Genomic DNA, 24684 nt, shown 5'->3' with positions numbered 1-24684 from the left:
CTATTCTATAGGATTTTTAAAATGTGAGTTTTATGATAATTACTAGAGGCGTGGTGCACAAAATTTGTGCATGAGGGTCGAGGGGTTCCCTCAGCCCAACCTGTACCCTCTCCAATCCGGGACTCCTTGGGGGACATCTGATTGCCAGTTTAGGCCCGAGTAGTCAGACATCCCTCTCACAATCCAGGACCGCTTGCTCCTAACTGCTCACTTGCCTGCCTGCCTGATTGCCCCTAACTGCCCCCCCTGCCGGCCTGGTTGCTGCCAACTGCCCTCCCCGCCCCCCCCCACCGGCCTGGTCGCCCCTCACTGCCCCCGTCTGCCGGCCTGGTTGTCTCTCACTGCCCCTCCCCCCCACCGGCCTGGTCGCCCCACGCAGCCTGCTGTTTGGTCATTTGGTCGCCCCTCACTGCCCCCCCCTCCCCTCCCGCCGGCCTGGTCACCACACAGCCTGCTGTTCAGTCATTTGGTCGTCCCTCACTAATCCCCTTGCCGGCCTGGTCGCCCCACGCAGCTTGCTGTTCGGTCATTACTGTGAAGGCATCCTGACCAATTTGCATATTACCCTTTTATTAGTATAGATTTTAAGTGTGATATTTATGAAAATTTTCCAAGTGTGAATGTAAAGCTAAAATTGCAGTAGTTGTTGAAGAACTGATTAAGAAAATAGATGTTTACCAAAGAGCCCCATGTCCCTTAACAGGGTTAAGATATGTTTGCAGTTTGCCTCTACTGTTTTTATTTACAAATAAAAATAGAGAGCTTAATGTGAGAGTTCAGAGGACTGTGAAAACATTTGCTTTGATAGGGCAAGTGATAGAGTTGTTAATTCTTTCTGTCCACTATTTATTTCCAGGAGGAGGTTTCCCTTATACAAGTAGCAGATGTGGAATTTGAAGTTTAGATCTCTATCCTGTGTTATTAGGGTGCATTATGAATAATTACAGGGGAAAATTTTGCATCTTACGTTAAAATGCTGAAGGCACTGAATTAAACATATGTCCTCTGTGTTTAAATATAACATTGCAGATTAATATATGTGCTGTGTGCCCTAGCCGGTTTGGCTCAGTGTATAGAGCATCAGCCTGTGGACTGAAGGGTCCTGGGTTCATTTCCAGTTAAAGGCATGTACCTCGGTTGCAGGTTCCTCCTGGCCTGGGCTCTAGTCAGGGCATGTGCAGGAGGCAACCGATCGATGTGTTTCTCTCACATCGATATTTCTCTCTGTCTTTCCCTTTCTCCCTCTCTCTCGCACTCTCTCTCTAAAAATCAATGGAAAAGGAGTGAGAATTAAAATACACACACACACACACACACACACACACACACATACACACACAGTGTAAGTACCAATTCAGGTTTATGGTGTCACCCCTGAGGAATAATGTGTTATGAATTTCAAAGAACAGATTCATAAATCTTCTAGTTTATACAGTAATCTTAAACTGTCTTCATGACACATCTCCCCATTCCCAGGTGGAACACAAAATTTGGGAATTTGAAAAGTGCAAGGCTTTTTAATTGGGCTAGAAAGAATAGTTCAGATTACATATTTTTTCTGATACTTAGTGCTTGGAAGTCTCCACTGTCATTATAAAATACTAGAGGCCCAGTGCACGAATTCGTGCATGGGTGGAGTCCCTAGGCCTGGCCGATGATCAGGGCTGATCAGGGCCGGGGCTGATTGCGGCCTGCTAGACAGGGGGAGGGACTGTGGGCTGATTGGGACTTGCCGGCCCGGGGGAGAGACGGGGCCCTGAGGAGGGAGCCAGCCCTCAGCGCCCCTGGGAAATGGGCCGTGTCTGCCACCACTCACCCCTGGCTCCCCATCCTAGCCTGCGGCCTGAAGGCCCTGGTGGGGTCGGGAGAGGAGGCGACGGTTGCCGGGCCGGGCGCAGAAGGATCAGACGCCGGATGCTGGTGCCCTGCCACCATGTGGTTCCCCGCCTCCCCCCCTCCTCCTTCCCTCACCACTGTGCCACCACCACAGTGGGCGGGCAGCGGGCTGATGGGGTCCTGCCGGCCAGGGGGAGGGACAGGGAGCGGGAGGTTAGCCGCCAGCCCCAAGGAGGGAGCCGGCCCTCGCCCCCGCCCCCTGGGAAAGGGGCCACATCCGCCACTACCCACCCCCAGTTTCCTGTCCCAGCCCGGGGCCAAAGGCCCCGGTGGGGTCAGGAGAGGAGGCGACAGTCACCGGGCCAGGCGCAGAAGGAATGAATGCCGGATGCTGACTCCGCCGGCTGGCCACGGGAGGTTGGCTTGGGAGCACACTGACCACCAGGGGGCAGCTTCTGCATTGAGCGTCTGTCCCCTGGTGGTCAGTGCGTGTCATAGCGACTGGTCGACTGGTTGTTCCAGTCATTCTGGTCGTTCGGTCCTAAAGGTCACTTAGGCTTTTATATATGTAGATATTTGAAGGTCAGCAGTTTAATATTTCTTAGAGTATATTGATTATATGACACTATTTTTAAAATGTATTGTAATGAAAGTTTAGTCTTGTGAAAATGGTGTCTTGTTTTTCTGTTTTGTTTTTAAATAGGCTAGAAAGGGAGATAAAGCTATCATCAGTTTCCGATAAAGTAGTTCTCTTACTTTTAAGAAGTGCTTTCTAATTTAAGAGCGTATCACTTTTATTTGTAAAAATAAGACTGATCTCATAAATGATAGCTTCTAATAAATTCTAGATCCTAAATTTGATAGAACTACTGTATAGTTAGAAGAGAGAGATGTTAACTTTCTAGAGCAAATTTTATTGTACAAAAAGCGTTAAACAACAAATTTAATGCCATTAAGTAATATGTTTTGTTGAAAGAGGGAAGTTCTGCATAAATTTCCCAAATCTTAATTGAAATCCTGTCTTATGGGTTAACCCAGTGGTCGGCAAACTGCGGCTCACAAGCCACATGCGGCTTGCCACTCTGTTGACTAATGAGTTTGCCCACCACTGGGTTAACCTATTTTCCCCATGGTGAATATATGGGAGGATGTGTAAATTTATTTCAGACAACTTTCAGTAAATGTTAATTTGACTATTGATGACGATACTTAATGTTTGGCTTCTATAATGTACCAGAAATTTTGTGAAATATTAGATACGTTAAGTTGCAAGTCTTAGACATGCCTTTCTGCTGTGTTCTTTTAGAAGTAAACCTCTCAAGAAGTGATTTCTAATGGGTATAACTTAGGATTGGTTAATGTGAATGTTAATAGGTTATATTTTAGTGCCTAGAAAATATGGATTGAATCTTTGAGGAATAAAGTATGAAATACAGGTAACTCATTCATTACACATGTGCCAGCTCTTAGGAAGTTACTGTCCTCTTCTGTACTTGCCTAGAATGGTTTACTTAACACCACTTAAAATAGTAACTGGCATATTTGATTAGAATTTAAAGCCTATTAAATTACAGATTGTAGAGTATTATCATTAACTATAACTTCTTTAACCATGTTGATATATATTATAGTGATTAAGAGCACAAATTCTAGAGCTAGAATGCCTAACGTGGACTCCTCATTCTGCCACTGGGAAAGTTACTTATCTTCTCTGTGCCTCAGTTTCTACTTGTGTTCAAAGGAGGTAATAGTACCTTCCTCATTGGGTTGTTGTGAAGATTAAATGATTTAACAAAAATAAAGTCCTTAGAATAAGTGTTTTAAAATGTCAGCTGTTATTTTTACAATCCCCAAGAGGCTGGGTAAAGAAGGCTGCTGTTCATGCTTCACTTTTATCCTGTAAATTCAGAAGTCATTACAGCAAAAAAGGGAGTTTCCTAGTGATAAGTTCTGAAACATTTTTTCCTCTTTGTTGTTTTCATTGCTTTCCCAGAGAGGTTAAGCTGAATTAACAAGACTGATTTTTAAAATTGTAAGGTTTTTTTTTAAACCAAGGAAAACACCATGGATATTTACTTAAGTATTTCCATGAAGTGTTTGCAATATAAACACTGTGGTATTGTGTTAATACATGAGAACCAAAAAAATGGAGCTGGCTAACCTGTTTTCACTTGATAAGCTGAATGAAGCTGAAAATAAATGGCAAAAATGAGTGAGACAAATTAAAATTCAGATTACCATATTACTGGGATGGTAGGTAAACAAACAAACATTGGGATACTGGAGTTTTACTATTCTGGATAACTAGTGTTAAGATTTTGGTTGAACATTATTATATTCGCATATACAATACCTTTGTGTAGTATAAATTAAATTTCATTACATTTACAATGGGGCCACTATAAAATTTAAAAATTAATTTGTATTTAGTTATAGGACTAAATTGAATACTGTAATTTAACTTAATAGAAATATTTTTATAAAGTATATCTTTAATTATGATTTTATTTCCAAGTAATTTACTAATTTAGATTTTATATACAAAATGAAATTAATACTTAACTTTAATGTCTTATTTTTATTAGCCAAATTATTGTGGGACCTTGGTATATAAGTCTGTTATTGAATGTAATTCTGTGGGAGACAAATCTGTTTTCAAAGGTATTTAGTTTGAATGGCTTACAGATTTAATAGTAATAATAGCTGTTTATATTAAGACTATAAAGCGGTTTTGTTCCTGCTAATTTATTTGGTATTCACAGCTTTTTTTTTTTTTTTTTACCGTAACTAGTGCAGGCATTCTTACTAATTCCATTTTACTGATAATTAATCTGAGATCAGAGAAGTGAAGAGTTTTGTATAAGGTTATTTCAAGGAGTATGGCAGATCAAGCATTGGAACCTATATTTCTCGATCTAAATCTATTGTTTTCTACCATACCAATTAGCCACTTAACCTTTCTTCTGTACTGGGGAAGAATAGTTACTGCTTTGTGCTTTGCTCATTGCTACCATTGTCTGGGCTTGGTGGGGTGAGGGAATATTTTGTGTTGCTGAAGGAGCTACTTAAACTCCTTAAAACTTTTTTTTAAAAGTTAACTTTCAGCTTAAGAAGCCTTTTGCCTCATAAAAAGAATTTGAGATAGCTTTTTTCTTTTATAAGGGAAAAGAACATTTGCTAAAAAATAAAAAAGTCCCAGCTGAAGTATTATCAGGATATAGTGATGTGCTAGTAGTTGACGCTTCTACTAAAAAATACAGGAAAGTTTATGAATCTTGTAATTAATATTTTCTCTGGTTGTCATGTTCATTTTTGTTTATTAATGGGCTTCAGAAGTGTATTCAATCACAGGAAATTGGAGTTATTTATAGGGTAATATGAGTTACTTCTGAAATTTCTTACTAAATAACTCAGTTACTGTTTTTTAGTATTTTGATTTGAAACAACTTCAATATGTGTTTATAAGGGCTTCCTTGTAGGAATAAAGGAACGTTAAGTGATAGTTATTGGGATATTTGCAGTGCCTTTTGAGAAGAATCATAGCATAGAATTTTAATGTTAAAAATTATTGAGGATCCCAAAGAGTTTTTGTTGATTGGCTTGTATCTATTACTGTTTACTGTCTGAGAAATTAAAACTAAGAACATTGAAAAACATTTAATACTTTTGAAATATATTCATTTTAACATTTAATTTTCTCGACTCTGAGAAGACCAGAATTTATTTCCTTGGTTTATTTAAGCACTTACACCATTAATATTTTGTAGTTCTTATTTAATATCCAACACTAATTTTGAATATTGATGGTTGTTGTTGACACTCAAATATCAAGCTCTTTTGGCCTGAGACCCCAAAATAAGGCAGCGTATTTTTACAGGATTTTCTAAGTATATTGGTAGTTGTAGCTTTTATTATGAAACATCTGAGTAGGGGATAGAAATGACCATCTTTTTTTTTTTTTTTAAGCTAACATAGGTTTCATAAGGAATCCAATACATTTTTATAACACTAGATAATCACTAAATATTGGTTTTGATAAGTAGGCAGAATTATTACCATAAATTAGAGTTTCATTTAGTTATAGGCCAAAGAATAGATTTTGCAGTACAAAATAGGGAAAAGAATGTAATTGTTATTTCTTATAACTAGTCAAATGTTACTGTTTTCCACAAACTTCTTTCATTTCAAAGCTACTAGGTTTAATTTCAGACCTAACCTGTGTTACTAACCTGTTTCTGCTGCTGCATAAACTAGTAATAAGAATAACAGTAAGCATTTATGGAGGCTTATTATGTTCCACCCACTTATGTGTTTTAACTGATTAATTCAACCAACCCTATGAAGTAGCTACCATTATCTTCCTTTTATAGGTGAGAAAACTGAGGCACAGAGGGGGCTAAGTAATTAGATTAAGGTCTCTCAGCCACAGAGTTGGAATTCTGATTCAGGCTATCTGGTTTTAGAGGCTATGCTTTTTTTTTTTAAATCCCCATCCAAGGATATGTTTATTTTTGTTGCTGTTTTTTTTTTTTTTTTTTTTTTTTTGTGAGAGAGAGATAAACATCAATATGAGAAACATTGATTGGTTGCCTCCCTTGAACCTGCTTTTAACCAACCACTAAGCTATATTGCCTCAACTAAGTAAACCAACTGAACTAACACCCACAATAATAAAACAGAGAAAATACTGTAGATATTGATCATTTATTTAATGAAGATAATTAATAACTTAATTATGCAACTAGCTTCATACACTCATTTCCCTAGGAATTAAAAATATGTAAATGAATTTTTAGTTATAAAAGTAATATATATTTATGGAAAAATTTTAATAGTACATAAAATTTCTAAAATTCTTTTCCCATTTACATTTCATTTTTAATACTTTATTTTTAGAATAGTTTTAGATGCTCAGTAAAATTGAGAAGATAGTACAGAGTTCCCATATATTCTTATACCCAGTGTCTCCTATTACTAACATCTTACATTAATTAGTATGGCACATCTGTTAATGAACTAATATTTGATATAATGATACATTATTAGTGAAAGTCCTTAGTTTATTCAGATTTCCAAAATTGTCCCTATTGTCTCTTCCAGGATCCTATCCTATTATAGTTAATTGTCATGTCTCCGTGGGCCCTCCTTGGTCAAGACAGTTTCTCAGATTTCTTCACTTTGATGACCATGACTGTTTAAAGAATGTAGGCTAGGTATTTTGTAGGATGCACCTTGATTAGAATTTGTCTGATGTTTTCTCATGATTAGCCTGGGGTTATGGGATATTGGGAGGAAGGAAGATAACAGATGTAAAGTGCCATTTTTATCACTTATCAAGAGTACTTACTATGAACATGATTTATCACTGTTGATGTTGACCATGATCACTCGTCTTAAGTACTACTCTACTTCCTTCCATACTCTGCTCTTTAGAAGAAAGTCACTATGCATATGCTTCACTCTTTTTGGGACAAAATGTCTATTAATTATTGGGAATTCTTCTGTACAAGAGACTGTTTCTTCTCTTTCATTTATTTATTCAGTAATTTGTTTGTACCAGTATGGACTCATGATATTTACTTTATACTCTGGTATTATAATCTAGTACTACTTTATTAGTTGCTCAAATTATTCCACCTTTGGCCATTGGTAGCTCTTTCAGTTGGCTCCTGTGCACTCTTAGCATACCTCTTCAATATGAGGATCTGTTTCTTTCAAGCTCTTACTTTCTGGTATTACAAGATGCTCCTAACTTATCTTATGTATTTGCTGCCCCAGACTAAAAATCAGCCAATATCTCAAAGGAGCCCTAGTTCCTTTTATTGGAGAATGCTATTAAAAATTAAGCTCAGGGTGCTAGGTGTATAGTTATTTCTGTAGTATCACTTCTTTTGGGTCCTCTCAGGTGACAGAGCAAAGAAATGTGTGTATACTAACCTACATACTAACACATATTTTGAAATATTTCTATATGTAGCCACCTATATCTGTATTAAGCTAAACACGAATTCGTACTCAAATATCCAACTCTAATCCATCACCACACGTATCATTATAGCTTCCTCCCCCTGCTTAATTGTAAATTTCTACTCCAACAGTGAGATACCTGGCTTCCACCATCTCCCGTCCATTTCTCAATTGTTCAGTTCCAGTATACATGTATAGCAGTATCATAATTGTTAACCTGAACCTTCATTGAAAACACTTTATCAGCCAGAGTGCAGTATTTATGTGCATTTTCTTTGCCTTTAGTATCAGAGAGACTATTCATTTCCAAGAGTACTTAGGCTAGCATCTGATTCCCTGTATTTTTTTTTCTATCAAAATTTGTTGGTTGAATTAGTCAGATTTTCTCTTGAAGACATTGTTCCCTCTGTTTCCATCATTACCTGAACTATTTTTCTGTGCTTTCTCTTAGAGTATTCTTCACCGTGATATACACAGCTCACAGCCTTGTTTGCTCTTCTTATCCTACATATTTCTCTCTCTTTCCTTTTTTGTTAATCCTCATCCAAGGATGTTTTTTCCATCGATTTTTAGAAAGAGTAGAAGGGAGGCAGAGGGAAGGAGGAGGGGGAGAGAGAGAGAGAGAGGTGAGAGAGGCACATCAATTGGTTGTCTCCTGCACACACCCCAGCCAGGGCAGGTGATCGAACTTGCAACTCAGGTATGTGCCCTTGTCTGGGAATCATACCCCAGACCCTTCAGTGCTCAGGCTGGCACTCTAACAATTGAGACGCACCAGCCAGGCCATATTTCTCTCTCTTGATAATGCTGCTAATGAATGTAATATTTGATGGATGATGTTAGAATATCTTGTTTTTGTTTTTTATCCTATGTACAGTTTTTCTTTCTAGTGATTATCTTTTAACATTTCAGAAAAAAATTAATTGTATAATTATAATATGACACTATTAGAAAAACATTTTTTTTGTTTGTTTTTTAAGCTATTTCAATAGGGAAGCAGTATAACATTAAGAGTGTGGCTCATTTGGTTGGGTGTCATCCCATGTATCAAAAGATTGCTGGTTTGACTTCTGGTCAGGGTACATGCCAGGGTTGTGGGCTCCACCCCCTGCAAGAAGCACCAATAGATGCTTCTCCCTCTATCCTTAAAAATCAATAAAAAAAAAAATGTAATTTTAAAAAATTTGTGGCTTCAACAATTATACTATATGATTTAAATTCTGGTTTCACAGTCCAGTAACATGGTGAACTTAGGTGTGCCTCAGTTTTCTCATCTGTATAATAGAGATTTAAAAATTATCTGCCTATAAGTATCAATGTGAAAGTTAAGTGAGATAAGTCCTTTTAACAGTGCCTAGCACATAGGAAGCACTTACTAGTAATAAGTGCTATTATAAAACACTAGTGCTCTGTAAGGTTGCAGAAAGGAAAATTACCTCAGAGTATTGTATTTAAGGTGGTTGTCTTCTTGAAACTTTTGAGGATTATTTCAAGGGTTTTAAGTGTTATAGGGTGATTTTACTTTTTGGTTTGCCTGGAATGGTGACCCAGGAATATGCTTGTAAGTGCTGTCATGATTATGAGTAGCACCCCTGTTTTCATTGGCTAGAATATTTTGGTTTGAATGATAAATTATATGTTCTTAAATATTGGTTAATATATCACAAACTCTGTTACCATATATATTAAAAAAGAATATTAGAATAAAAACACAAAGATAGGAAAAATGTACCATATAAAGTTTCCTTAACAGAAATCTGGAGAGCATATTTTAGGCAGAGAAAACTGAAAATTGACCATAACTGTGAGAGCCTTGAAATCCTTAGTGAACTAAAATGATTAAATTTTTTTTGAAGGCTATTTGTATAAATCGTATATAATTGCAATGGTGAGAAAAGAAGTGAAATATTCGTAGGCAAAAATTGTGGAACCAATGCTTCTACTTGAAATATGCTTCAGAATGATTTTTCATGCTTTAGATTCCTGAAACTTGGTTTTGGAATCAAATTTAATTTTTTTTTTCCTTTTTTAAGACTGTTTTAAAGAAGTCATTCATATACGTCTGGATGAACTTCTCCGTGTTTTAAAGTCTGTAATGAATAAACATCAGAACCTCAATTCTGTTGATCTTCAGAATGCTGCAGAAATGCTTACTGCAAAAGTAAAAGGTAAGAAAGATTATTAAAAGTGGGTTGGTGAGGGCAAAAATTCCAAGTGGTACATTTTCATTCATAATCACTACGGAGCCATCTCCTCTTGTGACATTTGTATGATGTGTACTGATAGGGGTTATGTTGTGTACTTCAATATTTAATATTCTCACTGTCATGCCTAAAACTCTTTCTCTTAAAAACAAAAACTTTTTTGGCAGAAAGCACTTTAAAAATACTAACTGAAATAAACTACACAACTGATGTTTAAAATGTTTGAGTTTTTAAAGTGTCCATACTCTTTTGAAGTAGGCTATTAGTATACCAAACGTAGCTTGTTGTGTGAGGACAGTTGATGCTAGAAAAGTTATAGTGGCTAAACTTAAACTAGGGAACCAAATGGAGAAAAAGAAGACTTAATTTGGACATTATGTAAAGTGTGAGGTGTGTGTGTGTGTGTGTGTGTGTGTGTGTGTGTGTGTGTGTGTGAAAAGCATGTGCTAAAAGAATCAAGAATTGGGACATTATTCTCTGTTAAATGACTTGCTGCCCCGAAGTAGTAGAATTTGTTAATCTGGGCTGCAGTATATAAGAAGGATTGAAGGTAAAGGGAGTATTGGAGAAGAAATGAGACTGGAGGCACAGAGTTAATTTAGGAGATTGTTAGAAATAATGAGCTAGATGAGGATTGACAGTCTGATCTAAGGCAAAAGCTGGAATGTGGCAATGTACAATATGGTTGTTACAGAAGAGGGGATGGATGTTGATTTGATGAAACATACCACGGGTTGAATATTAGGGGTTAAGTTGGAATTTGGAGTTGAAGATACGGACTTGAGAGTTGTTGTTGATGTTTAAATGGTGATGGAAGAGGATTATACCAGCTCAGCCTGTGCAGAATAAATATTGGATTGAGTATGAGATCCCAGAGACAGAAGATAAGAGGAACCAGAGGAACACCTAAGAGGTAAAGAGATGATCTGGAGAAAGGTGTCATGAAATTTAAAAGTGCAAGGTCCTGAGAAGTGATCTTCAGTGTTAAGTGTCACTGATAGGTAATGTGAATCCAAGTAAAGTAACTATAAAAAGCGACTCCCTATGGATTGAATAAGGAAAGGAAAGGCTAGGCTTCATTGTGGAGCAGAATTACCTGTCCTGTCTCTCAAAGGCAAAGTAGGCATTAACTGGGCGAGAGGGTGGTGGTGGAGACTGTGATAGAAGGCGCTTGTATAAGAACTCTGGATGTTGAAGAATATGATATATACTTGGTGAACACACTAATATCTAGAGAGGGCAAATGGCAAGTGTCAAGGGATGAGGCAGGAAGAGCAAAAAAAAAAAAATCTTTTCAATAAAACAGTCTATACTTAAGAACTGCCTCCTCTACTTTTGACGTAGACCTGTCCTGTTTGTGTGGTTCTCTTTTTTCTGTATTTCAAGTACTGGGGAAAAAAAGTAAATAGATAACTTCTGTTGTGGCTTTTTAAAATTTGCTTAATAACCACATTTGTTTTTAAATAGACTGTTTATAAGTGCCATTTAACTTAACTTAGATAGGGAAATTTGTGTCTATAGATAGTAAAATTTCCATGCTTGGAAATAGCAACCACAGTTCATTCAATTGTTGTCAGTAGCTATTGTGTGCAGTCAGGATGTCCTGGGGAAGGAGTGTGCTTGTGCATGGTTGGTGTCCACATTCCAGAAACAGACTTGAAGAAAGTGGCCTCTCAGCTGCCTTGAAGATTTTTTTATTTTATTTTATTTTTTTGGTGGTAAAGCAGTCTTTTGAATATTATTTCCCCACTATGACTGTCTTTACCCTTGGGATTATTGTTAGGATTTTACTTTAGTGTTTGATGAAATTTAAAAGATTACTTTGTTGGGAAACTTATTCTGGTTTAATAGGATTCCATGAAACTAGAGACTAGAAAACTTTAAAAATTATGTTGTATTTGTTGTAAGTTTGTTTTTAAATACCCCCCCCTCCACACACACACACTCTTATTCTTGAGGTCATCTAAAATATATTTGATACCTCAAATGAAAAATACTCAATGACCTAAAAAAATTGAGGTCAAATCAGAGCCTATTTAATTCTTTCTTTTGATAATGGTTTAGTTTTCCAACCCTGGACAGGCATGGGGGAGGTAGAAATCATTTTTGAATGTATATTTTGTGTCAGTCTAAGTATTTTTCATAAGCTTTCTACTTTAATATTTTCAAAAATCTGTAAGGCACATTTTTATTTCTATTTTAAAAAGAAGAACATAAAGGAAAACTATTGTATCAGAAAGTGTCAGGAATGTGGAGAATGTCTTGCCATAACCCCCTGATTACATTTAGAAAACAACTATGACTTGTCTTGCTTTGGAGATATTAACAGTCCAATGCATTTTGCAAATATACCAAACTGTTAAAAAATTACGTATAAATGCAGAACAATTTTAGAATAATAGCGGTATAATCTTGTTTGTGTTACTGCAGGTTTGAATGCATGAAATCCCTCCACTTCTAAATACAAGTAAAAAATTGGAATCTGACTCCTCTAATTTTATATTTTAAGTGTGAAATTTACCTCTTAATAACTTTAAAAGAAAAATCCTTAGCTTTTCCTCCTTCATTCTAGTAGTGATTTGTATTTCCTGTGTCTCCTGTTTCCAAGCAGGAAGTTCAGTCTGATGAAATATTTGGAATATGATAAGAGAGATAGATACAGCTTATTTTTGAAGTAGATAAAGACATCTTCAGCATGCAGTAATTGATTATGTACTTGTGTATTTTTATTTTCATTAGTATTTACAAATATTTTGGTCTTATTTGTAATTAAATTAAATCACATTTGTAATATAAATTCTTCATGATCTGTGCTTGGCCTATATTTAAAATTTGGCAAATGAAAAAGAAAAATAAGCTTTACTAACATATCCAAAATTATAGAAGCCTCATGTTTTCTTTTTGTTTTGAAAAGTTAATTTTTAATAGGCAATTTATTTACACCAGGAGTGGGGGATTTTTTTTCTGCCAAGGGCCATTTGGATATTTATAACATCACTAGAGGCCCGGTGCACGAAATTCATGCATGGGGCGGTGGTGTCCCTCAGGCCAGCCTGCACCCTCTCCAATCTGGGACATCCCTCTCATAATCCAGGACTGCTGGCTCCCAACCGCTTGCCTGCCTGCCTGCCTGATTGCCCCTAACCTCTTCTGCATGCCAGGCTGATCACCCTCTAACTGCCCTCCCCTGCAGCCCTGGTCGCCCCAACTGCCCTCCCCTGCTGGCCCGGTCACCCCTAACTGCCCTCCCTTGCCAGCCTGGTCACCCCTAACTGCCCTCCCCTGCCGGCCTGGTTGCCCCCAACTGCCCTCCCCTGCTGGCCTGGTTGCCCCTAACTGTCCTCCCCTGCAGGCCTGGTCCCCCCCAACTGCCCTCCCCTGCTGGTCTGGTCACCCCCAACTGCCCTCCCCTGCTGGTCTGGTCACCCCTAACTGCCCTCCCCTGCCGGCCTGGTTGCCCCCAACTACCCTCCCCTGCCGGCATGGTCAGCCCTAACTGCCCTCCCCTGCTGGCCTGGTTGCCCCCAACTGCCCTCCCCTGCCGGCCTGGTCAGCCCTAACTGCCCTCCCCTGCTGGCCTGGTTGCCCCTAACTGTCCTCCCCTGCAGGCCTGGTCCCCCCCAACTTCCCTCCCCTGTAGACCTGGTCCCCCCCCCAACTGTCCTCCCCTGCAGCCCTGGTTGCCCCAACTGCCCTCTCCTGCTGGTCTGGTCACCCCTAACTGCCCTCCCCTGCTGGCCTGATCACCCACAACTGCCCTCCCCTGCCAGCCATCTTGTGGTGGCCATCTTGTGTCCACATGGGGGCAGCCATCTTTTTCCACATGGGGGTGGCCATCTTGTGTGTTGGAGTGATGGTCAATTTGCATATTACCTCTTTATTATATAGGATTCCCGGGCCATACAAAATTATCATCTTAAAAATTAGCCTGCAATATTTGGTAAAACATTTAATTTAGCCCTAATGCCTTGGCAGGGCCACATCAAATGATTTTCAGGCCTTATACGGCCCTCAGGCCGGATGTTCCTCACCTCTGATTTACACAGTTGATAATGGAAATAGTGTAAAAGAGTATGTAGTGGTGAAGTTTTCTACCTCAAATACTTAGCCACCCATTGTTTTCCCTAGATAAGCAACAGCTGTTATTGGTTTTTTGTGTATCTTATTATGCATATGTAAGCAAATACAATATGTTCTCTTTTTTATCCTCCTTTTTGCACAAATCATAGCATGCTGCTCCTTGCTTATTGTTCTAAGTTATCTGTACATAAAGGGTCTCTTTACTCTTTTGTTATTTTATTTTTTTCAAAGCTGCATGGTAATCCATTATATTGATGTACTGTAATTTATTTTACCAGTTTATTACTAATAGAGTTTGGATTGTTTTCCATTTTTTTCTGTTACAAACTGCTTCAGTGTTAATTCTTATATAGGTAGTTACTGGATCAGAGAATGTGTGTGCATTTATATTTTGGATATTGCCAAAGTATCCTGCAATAGAGATTTCCCCTTCTGATAGCAGTGCTGACAAGGCTGATTTTCTGCACCTTTGCCAACAGAGTTGGTTATAAAGCTTTCTTATCCAATCTTTTGTATATCTAGTTACAGTAAAAATTGGTATATCAGTGTAGATTTGACTTGCATTTTGAGTTCAGGTAAGTATCTTTTTATATGTTTCAGAGCCATTTGTACATCTTTTATGTCAATTGACCCTTTACCCATTTTTTCCTGATGGTTGGTCTTTTTTTTAATATTGACTTGTACAAAGTCTGTGTAAGTGGAATTAGTCCTAATCTTTGATATAAGTTGAAGATTTTCTTTAGTTTGTTTTTTACCTTTTCATTTGCATGTGTGTGTTTTTTAATTTTTACACTTAAATTTATTAATCCCTTGTATGGTTTTTTGGTTTTAGGAATTAGGAAAGACTTCTCTGCTCTGAAATTATAATAGTATTCTCCAGTGTTTCTTCTTCTAAAGTTTTTATGGTGTCATTTATTAAATAAGTCTTTGATATGTTCTAGAGTATCTCCATGTCTAGCTAATTTATCAAATAATATATCTTTCCCCACTGATTTGTTATGTCATCTTAATATAAATACACTGAATTGTCACACATATTTCTATCTATTTCTGGTCCTTTTTGTGTCCCATTGATTTGTTAAGTCATGTGCCAGTACTACACTGTCTCTATTGTAGTTTTATAGTATGTTTTTATTATCTGATAAGCGTAGCTCCTCTTTCCATTATTCTTTTTGTTCAGGATTTATTTTTCTGTGAAGATATTTTAATTGCCTTGTCTAGTTCCAAAAAATATCTTGGTATTTTGAGAGTGATTTGTGTTAAATTTATAAATTAAATTAAAGAGAATTTATGTACTTAGCATTTCTGCCTGAGAATATAGTATGCATTTCATTTCAAGTTTTCTTTTTAGAAACAACTTAAAAGTTTTCATTTTGTAAATTTTGTAGCTTTTTTCCCCCTCAGTATTTTCCCCGTATATAAATGGTGAAATTTTCCTTCCATTATATCTTTTAATTCAGTAATTTTCAAACTTCATACCTGTTTTATGACATCAAATTAGTTGACTGTGACCAGCATTTTTAAAGTATGAAAGAGAATAGAACAGGAAAATCAGAATGCAACACTCATTGAATAAGACTTAAGGATGTTTTAAAAATGTTATATAACAGATAACTTATGTGAATACTAGTGGCCCAGTGCATGGGGGGGTGGGGGGATCCCTCGGCCCAGCCTGCACCCTCTCCAATCAGGGACCCCTTGGAGGATGTCCGACTGCCTAAACCGGCAGTCGGACATCCCTCTCGCAATCTGGGACTGCTGGTTCTTAACCGCTCACCTGCATGCCTGCCTGCCTGATCGCCCCTAACTGCCTCTGCTTGCCTGATCACCCCTAACTGTCCTCCCCTGCCGGCCTGATCTCACCCCCAACTGCCCTCCCCTGCTGGCCTGATCTCACCCCCAACTGCCTTCTCTGCCTCGGCCCCCCCCACCATGGTTTTGTCCAGAAGGAATTCGGACGTCCAGAAGATGGCTGGTTGACCTGGTCTAATTAGCATATTACCCTTTTATTAGTATAGATAGATTATATAGGATAAGATTGCTTAATGGGGGGGGGGGATCCTTTTTCAGCAGAAAGAGATGCTCTTGGCAGAAAAAATACATAATCCCTATATCTGGACTGATAGCCAGCCATATGCACTATACTGCCAAACCGGTCATTAAAAAATTGAACCGCTTTCTTACAGCTTATACCAAACAGCTATTGCCTTTAAAACCCCTCCTCAGCCCCCACCTTACGTTCTGTCTTCACAGTTCACCCATATTAGGTTCTGATTGGTCGGTTTCTATGCCAGTCAGCATCAAAAGCTCCGCCTCCTAGGCAGCCATTGGCTCCTCACAGTTTATCCAGATTTGGTTCTGATTGGTCAGTTTCTATGCCAGTCAGCATCTCCAGGCCTATCTCCGGGCCTGATCAGAGAGGCGGAGCTGATCAGCAGCCCCTGAGGAGGCCCGGAGAGAAAGAGAGGCACGGCTGCTGGCCAGGTCCGGAGAAAGAGAGGCAAGGGCTGATCAACAGCTGCCATGGAGGCTACGGATCAGACCCTGCTTTTCTCTCTACGCCTCTCTCTGGGCCTGATCTGCAGCCCCCTTGGCAGTCAGTGCTGGGCCGCCACGGCAACCCAGCACTGACTGCAGGACTGACTTCCGGTCGGTCGAGCCTTCGGTCATTACGGACCCTGGTTTTTATATATTAGGATGATATACTTGGTCATGATGTAAAATGTTTTCCTTACTGAAGGTGGTGGTAAAAAAACGTTTGAAAGTTGCTATTCTAACAGGTGTAAGTATGAAAGCTATTTATGTGATTTCTTAGAGATATACTCTGTGTGTCTTAGTGCTTACTGTTGAGACTTAGTAGGGAACCCAATGGAGAAAATTATTTGAACCTGGACAAAAATTCTGATGAGATTTTGAAATAGGACTAATAGTGGGGTGAGAATAGAGACAGAGACACCAATGAACAGGCTGTTTAATAATCCAAACTAGGTATACAGTGTGGCCTTTTCAACTAAATCAGTAGTAATGGGAATGGAAAGGAGAAGAAATTTATTTTAGAGTCATTTTGAAAGCTAAGCTAACGAACTAAGGAATGTATGGAAAATAGTAGGTTTGAGGGACAGAATAGAAAGGAAGATAAAGTGTTTAGTTCACGTTGAGATTGTAAAAACTGTGAAGTAGGGGAAGGAATATATAAAACAGACTGTTAGAAAGGTGGGTCTGGAGCTTAGAGGTTAAAACTAGACAGGTAGTTTAAGAATTCATTCCCTGAAAGGTATGAGAGTGAATGAGGTTCTGTGGGGATAATGTATAGAGAAGAAAGTCAGGGTGAAAAATGCAGGCTGAATGGGAACAACTGTATGAAGTACAAATTGTCTATAGATATAGAACATGAGGATACTTACGTTTTCTAATTACCAAGCACTGTACTCTATCTAGGTGCTTTACACTTTCTCTGTTGTTCCTTTCAATAATATGCCATTGTGCATACCAAGAATTGAAGTTGGGTAATGTAGGTGACATAGGAAGTAGTAGAGGTCAAATTTGAACTCAGGTCTGAAACTCTGAAGCCTTCTTCTGATTACTATACCACATTGTTTAAGAGAGCAGAATACTTCAAGATGGAAGGAAGTGTTTAAAATTTGTAGTAATAATAGCTTACATTATTAAGGATGTTCTTACTGTATGCCAGAAATGGTTGAGGTCAATACTATTGTTATTTCAGCTCCTATTTTGCAGCTAATGAAGCTGAAACATAGAGAAGTTTGTCCAAGGTTGTATACGTATTAAGTGGTAGAGTTGTTGAGCATTGTAGAATGGTTAAGTGGGATAGAATCCTATCTAATAAAAGAGTAATATGCAAATTGACCATCACTCCAACACACAAGATGGCTGCCCCCATGTGGACACAAGATGGCCGCCATAAGATGGCCAGCAGGGGAGGGCAGTTGGGAGGGACCAGGCCTGCAAGGGAGGGCAGTTGGGGGCGATCGAGCCTGCAGGGGAGGGCAGTTAGGGGTGACCAGGCCTGCAGGGGAGGGCAGTTAGACATCAGTCAGGCTGGCAGGGGAGTGGTTAGGGGTGATCAGGCTGGCAGGCAGAAGCAGTTAGGGGCAATCAGGAAGGCAGGAAGGCGAGCAGTTGAGAGCCAGCAGTACTGGATTGTGAGAGGGATGTCCCAGATTGGAGAGGGTGCAGGCTGGGCTGAGGGACACCCGACCCCCCCATGCACGAATTTTGTGCACCGGGCCTCTAGTTTTAGAATAAAAAAGGCCTCCAAGTTTGACTACTAGGAGGTTATTGTTGACAATGTTATTCAGTGGTATTGAGTGAAAATATTAACTAACATTTATTAACTAACATTTTCTGTGTAACAGGCTCTGTTCTTAAGTTCATTCCATCTTCACAATAGTTCTCGAAATACATATTTGTTTTATAAATGAGGAAACTGAGGCACAGAGCAGTTAAGTTACTTAACCAAGTAAGAGACAGAGTTAGGATTTAAGCTAGGTGGACTGGCTTCAGAGCCCAATGTACCTAGGCAGCAAACTACTACCAGTGGGCTAAATCTGGCCTGATGCCTGTTTTATTGAATAGTTTTATTGGAACACAGCCATTCTTATTTGTTTGTGTATCATTGTATCTTGTTTAAGTTTGACTCCTTTAGGCAGAGTTGAATAATTGCAACAGACCGTATGGTCTGAAAAGTCTAAACTATTTATTATCTAGCTCCTTACTAATATAATCATTAAACTGGATGAAAAGCTAAATCCTGATGAATGCAGTCATGACCTATTTATAGAGGTTTGGCAGTAAATGTTATTTAGATTGGGTGGTAGCTTTAAGAAGAAATAGGTAAAATGATTTTTTTTTTTCACATGGAAAAGATTTGTGTATGTCAGTAGCATATGAAAAAACATGTCAAGTGAAGCCACAAGAGAGAGGAGAGGAGAGTGATGGTGATAAAAGGGTTTTGGAGAATGCAGGAGAGAGTGGAAAGTTTATTATTGGAAAAGAGCCAAAGACTTTTCTTTGGAACACTGAAGAGGAGCAAAAAAGAGAAAGGATATTAGAAATATAGGGCTGTTTTGAAGTGGAGGCAAGGACAGTAATAGGAATTTTCATTAGATGGCTGTGACCTCATTTGGGTGGGGATGAAGATAGGGAGGAAAATGGTTCAAATAATTGCCTTTCACCACTAAAAATTGTTTTTTAATCCCCCAATCACGAGTAGTGCTATGAAAAAGTATACTTACAGGAAAGAAAAATTATAGAATTTTGGATAGTATTATAAAGTATTTTTTTTCTTTAAAGTCTAACAGGTTAAAGTTTGGAAATATGAGTAGGCTTTACATTTTTGCTCCTGTTACATTATAAATTACCATTTAAAGTCTATTTTCCAATGAGATTTTAGAAACAACTTTATTGGGGTATAATTGGCATACAGTAAACTGCACGTATTTAAAGGGTAGAGTTAGATCAGTCTTGACATGCATATTCTTTTGAAACTATCACAGTCCAGATAATGCATGTTTCTTTGTAATCCCTCCCCTCTGTGCCTCCCTGAGCTTCCTTTTCATCAATTTGATAAGTTGTGTTTTATTTTCATTTGTGCAAAATTCCTTTCTAATTTCCTCTTTTCTTCTTTGATTCATGAGTTATTTAGAAGTGTGTTATTTAGTTTTCTAATATTTGGGGATTTTCCCAGAAATCTTTCTGTTATCTCTAATCCCATCTAGTCACAGAACATATTTTGCCTGATTTGAATCCTTTACAACCCATTGAGATGTGTTTTATGGCCAATAATATGGTAAATATTCACCGTGGACTTGAAAAGAATGTATTTTGTTGTTATTGGGTGGAGTGTTCTATAATTATCCATCTGGTCAAAGTGGCTGATAGTATTGTTGAAGTCTTCCATATTTGTACCAATTTTCCATCTATGTTTTCTGTCAGTTATTAAGGGGTTTATTGAAATCTCTGGCATTACTGTGAATTTGTCTACTTCTCATTATAGTTCTATTAGTTTTTGCTTCAGGCATTTTAAAATTTTTATTAGGTGCATGAATGTATAGGATTATGTCCTTTTGATAAATTGACTTCGTCATCATTATTAAATGACCTTCTTTATCCCTGGTAGTTTCCTTTGCTCAGAAACCTACTTTGTGTGATATTAGGCAGTAAGCTGGGCAATTGTAGAGCTCACCACATTTCTTTCTTGTCGTTCAGAACTTTGTTGCCTGATAGCAAGTGTCTTGAAAACTGTTGTCTCATGTATTTTGTTACGGGTTTCTTTTAGTTCTTTCAGGCAGAAGTATAAGCCTATTTTTCCATCTTAGCCAGAGCAGAAGTCCAAAAATATTTTAAAAATTAATTATGGTGGTTCTTAGGTTTTTCTTTTTGTTTATATTGGGGAAACTTAGAAGTCTCTGATGAAAGATAGGAACCTTAGCCCCTCATATCGACAAAGGCTTATACATGTAAAATCTTGGTTGTAATTTCATGAGGTTTGCAGGCTTAGGGTTTATTTCATTCCTGCTCAGAGATCCTTGCTTTCCAGCAAGTATTTTCAACCTTAATTATACGTTAGAATCACCTGGAGAACTTTAATAACTATCTATGCTTCACCCTGACCTATGAAATCTGAACCTTTGGTAGTGGGACCCAGACTTTGGTTTTAAAACTCCCTAGGGGCTTAATCACAAGGAACAACAACAGTCTGTAATTATTGGAATTGAGAGCCTAGGTCAGTGGTTGGCAAACTCATTAGTCAACAGAGTGGCAAATGGCGGCTCGCGAGCCGCCGTTTGCCGACCACTGCCCTAGGTAATACTAATGTGCAGCAAAACTTAAGAACAACTCTGTTTTAAGGCAAAGAAGTGACTTCCTCTCCACTTGGTTTCTCTACCTTCCCTTTGGTGGCAAGTATCCTAGGGAAGGTAGGCTATTGGAAGCCAGTTGCTTCTTAAACTCAACCTGACTAGAGTGGGTTACTTTTTAAAAATTGCTAATCCCACTTTCAGATTTTGTACTGGTAAATTGTATCTAGATTTTTATCAAAAGTGCACACAGAAATTATAATAAGAAACCTTTTTCAGTTGTCTCACAATTTGCTTTAGCAAAATTAAAAATGTTAGAATATCCCTGTGATAAACAGAAGACAACTATATATCAACTAACATGGACCTCAGCACCCAAAGGCCTGTAAGAAATAAGGCTATAAAGTAGGAATTTAAAATTTCTAAAACTTTGGGTATTTTTTATGTGCTATGCTTTATATTTAGGTTTTATGCTATGTCAAATGTATATATGACTTCAGTTATTGGTAATTCATAGTGAAAAATGTACTTCATGTTGACTTAAGTAAGCCACAGTGTGTGTTTAGCTGTTTTTAAAAAATTCCATAAAGCAATAAGCAAGAGAAAATAGCACAGAGCACTCTTAATGAGAGAATTCTGGTGTGACATGGACTCTGGGACTCCAAGACTGATCGATTTCATATTGAGTCACTTAGATGTGTCAAATTATATAACACATGGAGTAGTCAGTTTGGAATGCCAGTTACTTTTGTGTAAGCTAATTTTTTGGTATGATTTTTTTAAAATGAAGAACTTGAACATTGTGTCCTTTTTGTTTATTAAGCTGTTCATTTTCTGAATTTTCTGATGATTCTATAAGTAATGGTAGATTTGTAAGGGTTTAAGTGATTTTATATAAATCTGATTTAAAATATTTTCTTTGTCATTGATTTTAACCAACTTTTACCTATAGCTGTGAACTTCACAGACGTTAATGAAGAAAACAAAAACGACCTCTTCAGAGAAGTGTTTTCTTCCATTGAAACCTTGGCCCTTACCTTTGGGAATATGTAAGTAAGAGGACTCTCATTTAACGAATTTTGGGCCTACGTATCTTAGTGAGAATTATGTCACATAATTCAGTAAATACATATTAAGTAAAGTGTTAACCAGTATAAAATAGGATCACATGGAAAAGCTATATATTGTGTTGTTTTATTACTATATTTGAAGGTGTCTTTAGAGCTATTTAGGAGCAGCATTGTTTTGCATGTGTGGTTTATGTGAATAGAGTCTTAAGAATTTATTTCTAAGGATCTTACTGAAAAAAATTTATTCTGGATGACATGTTGAATATAAATCCTGTGACATAGCAATGTAATGACTTGTTTTTTTCTTTTTTTTTAACCTCCCTCAATAGTCTGACAAACTTCCTTATGGGAGATGTAGGCAATGATTCATTATTTCGACTGCCTGTTTCTCGGGAAAGTAAGGTAGGGTAAATTTGTGTGAAAGCAAAGACTTCAATATTTTTAACTTAATATTTCAATAATTTTCTAATCTTAATCTCAGCATACTCTTTTATTGCTTTTTATCTTAGCAAGAAAAACATATCAATTTATATTAAATATTATAATTTACTAGAGGCCCGGTGCATGAAAATTCATGCACTGGAGGGGGGGTCCCTCAGCCCGGCCTGACCCCTCTCACAGTCCGGGAGCCCTCAGGGGTGGGAGGCGACCTGGCGATCAGGGAAAGGTGACGCCCCATCACACCTCTGCTGCTGCCACTGCCAGCAGCGCAAGCCTCGGCCGGCCCTGGGTGGCTGGGCAGCTGCCATCCAAGGCTTGCCTGTGCCTCAAGCCAGCCCTGGGCGGCTGGGCAGCCGACATCTGAGGCTTGCCTGTGCCTCGGGCATCGGCTGGGCAGCCGCCATCTGAGGCTTGCCTGTCCCTTGGGCCGGCCCTGGGGAGCTGAGGGGACTGGGGGACTCCGGAGGCAGGTATGCGGAGCAGCCAGGCCCGCCTAGGGGGGTGGGCCTGGCCTTGCTGCATGCCTGCCACCCCGATGGGGCGGAGGGGACTGGGTGCTGCCATCTTGTGGCTGTGGGCGCCACCATATTTGAGGGTGGGGCAGTAAATTAGCATATTCCCTCCTTATTGGCTGTGGGTGCTGGCATCTTTGAGGGCAGGGCAGTAAATTAGCATATTTCCTCCTTATTGGCTGTGGGTGCTGGCATCTTTGAGGGCAGGGCAGTAAATAAGTATATTCCCTCCTTATTGGCTGTGGGCACAGCCATCTTTGCGACGGTGTGAGGGTCAGTTAGCATATTCCCTTTTTATTAGATTGGATGGTCGTTTCTGGAACAAAATTGTAATTGTACTTTTTAAGTAGAACTATCATTTAAAAGAACACATCTGATCATTTTAGTGTCTTTTGTAATGAATCTATATCATATGGTCCAAATTTTTAGTAAATCTTAACCATTCTTCTCTATTGACATTGTCTTAGATCTTAAAGACTGTTGGAAACCTAAAAAAATAATGCAAGAAGTAAAGATGTGTTCATATTTTCACAAATCCTACAGTTTGTTTGTTACCATGAAACACTTATTAACAGACCTAAGTCTCTCTAAGAGCATCCCTATAAGTATGTCAGAGGATTGGGTTCTGATTTCCAATTGGAAGAAAAATTGCTGTGAAATAATAGAACATAGAGTAATCTATGTAGAATATTTCTTTAAAGGTTTATAGTTGTAGTATTTTTATTTAAGTACATGTTTTTCACCAAATGCAAGAAATTTAAACAAACTGTATTAGGAACATATGTTGATCATTTGCTGTTAAGGATGATCATATCCAAAAAGGATTTCAACAAATATTTGGAAATGTGTCAAGTACTTTTAGTATAATCAAAATAATATAAAAGTTCCAGGTCTTTCTTAAAATGATACACAAAATATAAATGACTATGTGAGTCATTTGTTATGCGCTACAATACTGAGAAAAGAAACTTTACTATTTCTAAAGTCATCCATTGATTAAGGAGGATAATGTATAAAGCATATCAGAATGGTGAAGAATTTTAAGACCTTTGAATATTTTGCTATCTTTCGTGATCTTTTTTCATTGTTATCTTTTCAGACGTTCTGCTAGTTCAGATGATGTAATAAAAATTGTATCTGTGTGACAAGGCTCTGAACATTGTAACTTTTTGGTGTGAATCCTGTTTCCTGTTCTGTGACTCTGTTATGCATACAAATTATACTAATTCTTTTTTTTTTAAAATATATTTTTATTGATTTTTTACAGAGAGGAAGGGAGAGGAATAGAGAGTTAGAAACATCGATGAGAGAGAAACATCGATCAGCTGCCTCTTGCATACCCCCTACTGGGGACGTGCCCGCAACCAAGGTACATGCCCTTGACCGGAATCGAACCTGCGACCTTTCAGTCCGCAGGCTGATGCTCTATCCACTGAGCCAAACCGGTTTTGGCTATATACTAATTCTTAATAGGAAAATACTTTTTGCTTTCTTTTTTCCTTTTGCTCATTGTTTTCCTTTTTGCAGTTTTTAATTTCTAGAGATTGAAATAAAATCTATGATGATATACTAAAAATTAAAAAAATTACTTTGAAGAGTTTGAAAAATATATTTAAAAATAATAGCTGCCATTTATTTAATGGTGCTTATTATATATTATGTACTGTGTGAAGCCTGTATCATCTCAGTCTTTAAAATAGCCTTGTGAAAATAGTGTTTTTATCCCCATTTTACAGACGGGCAAACTAAAATTAAG

General features: G+C 38.1%; 1 protein-coding gene across 9 annotated transcripts in view; it reads left to right on the top strand.

Annotated features, from left to right (window-relative positions):
* The window catches only part of ARHGAP29 (Rho GTPase activating protein 29), an 80621-nt gene that overhangs the window by 21931 nt on the left and 34006 nt on the right, over window positions 1–24684 (top strand). For all 9 annotated transcript variants that reach the window (XM_080656815.1, XM_080656816.1, XM_080656818.1 and 6 more), the window contains 3 exons: window positions 9837–9971; window positions 21858–21954; window positions 22305–22377. In XM_080656815.1, coding sequence (XP_080512941.1) covers window positions 9837–9971; window positions 21858–21954; window positions 22305–22377 — 305 coding nt within the window. The remainder of the gene's footprint in view (window positions 1–9836; window positions 9972–21857; window positions 21955–22304; window positions 22378–24684) is intronic.

Source organism: Plecotus auritus (assembly GCF_963455305.1).
Source record: "Plecotus auritus genome assembly, chromosome: 2".
NCBI classification, from domain to species: domain Eukaryota; kingdom Metazoa; phylum Chordata; class Mammalia; order Chiroptera; family Vespertilionidae; genus Plecotus; species Plecotus auritus.
This window is presented reverse-complemented; position numbering and strand designations above follow the sequence as displayed.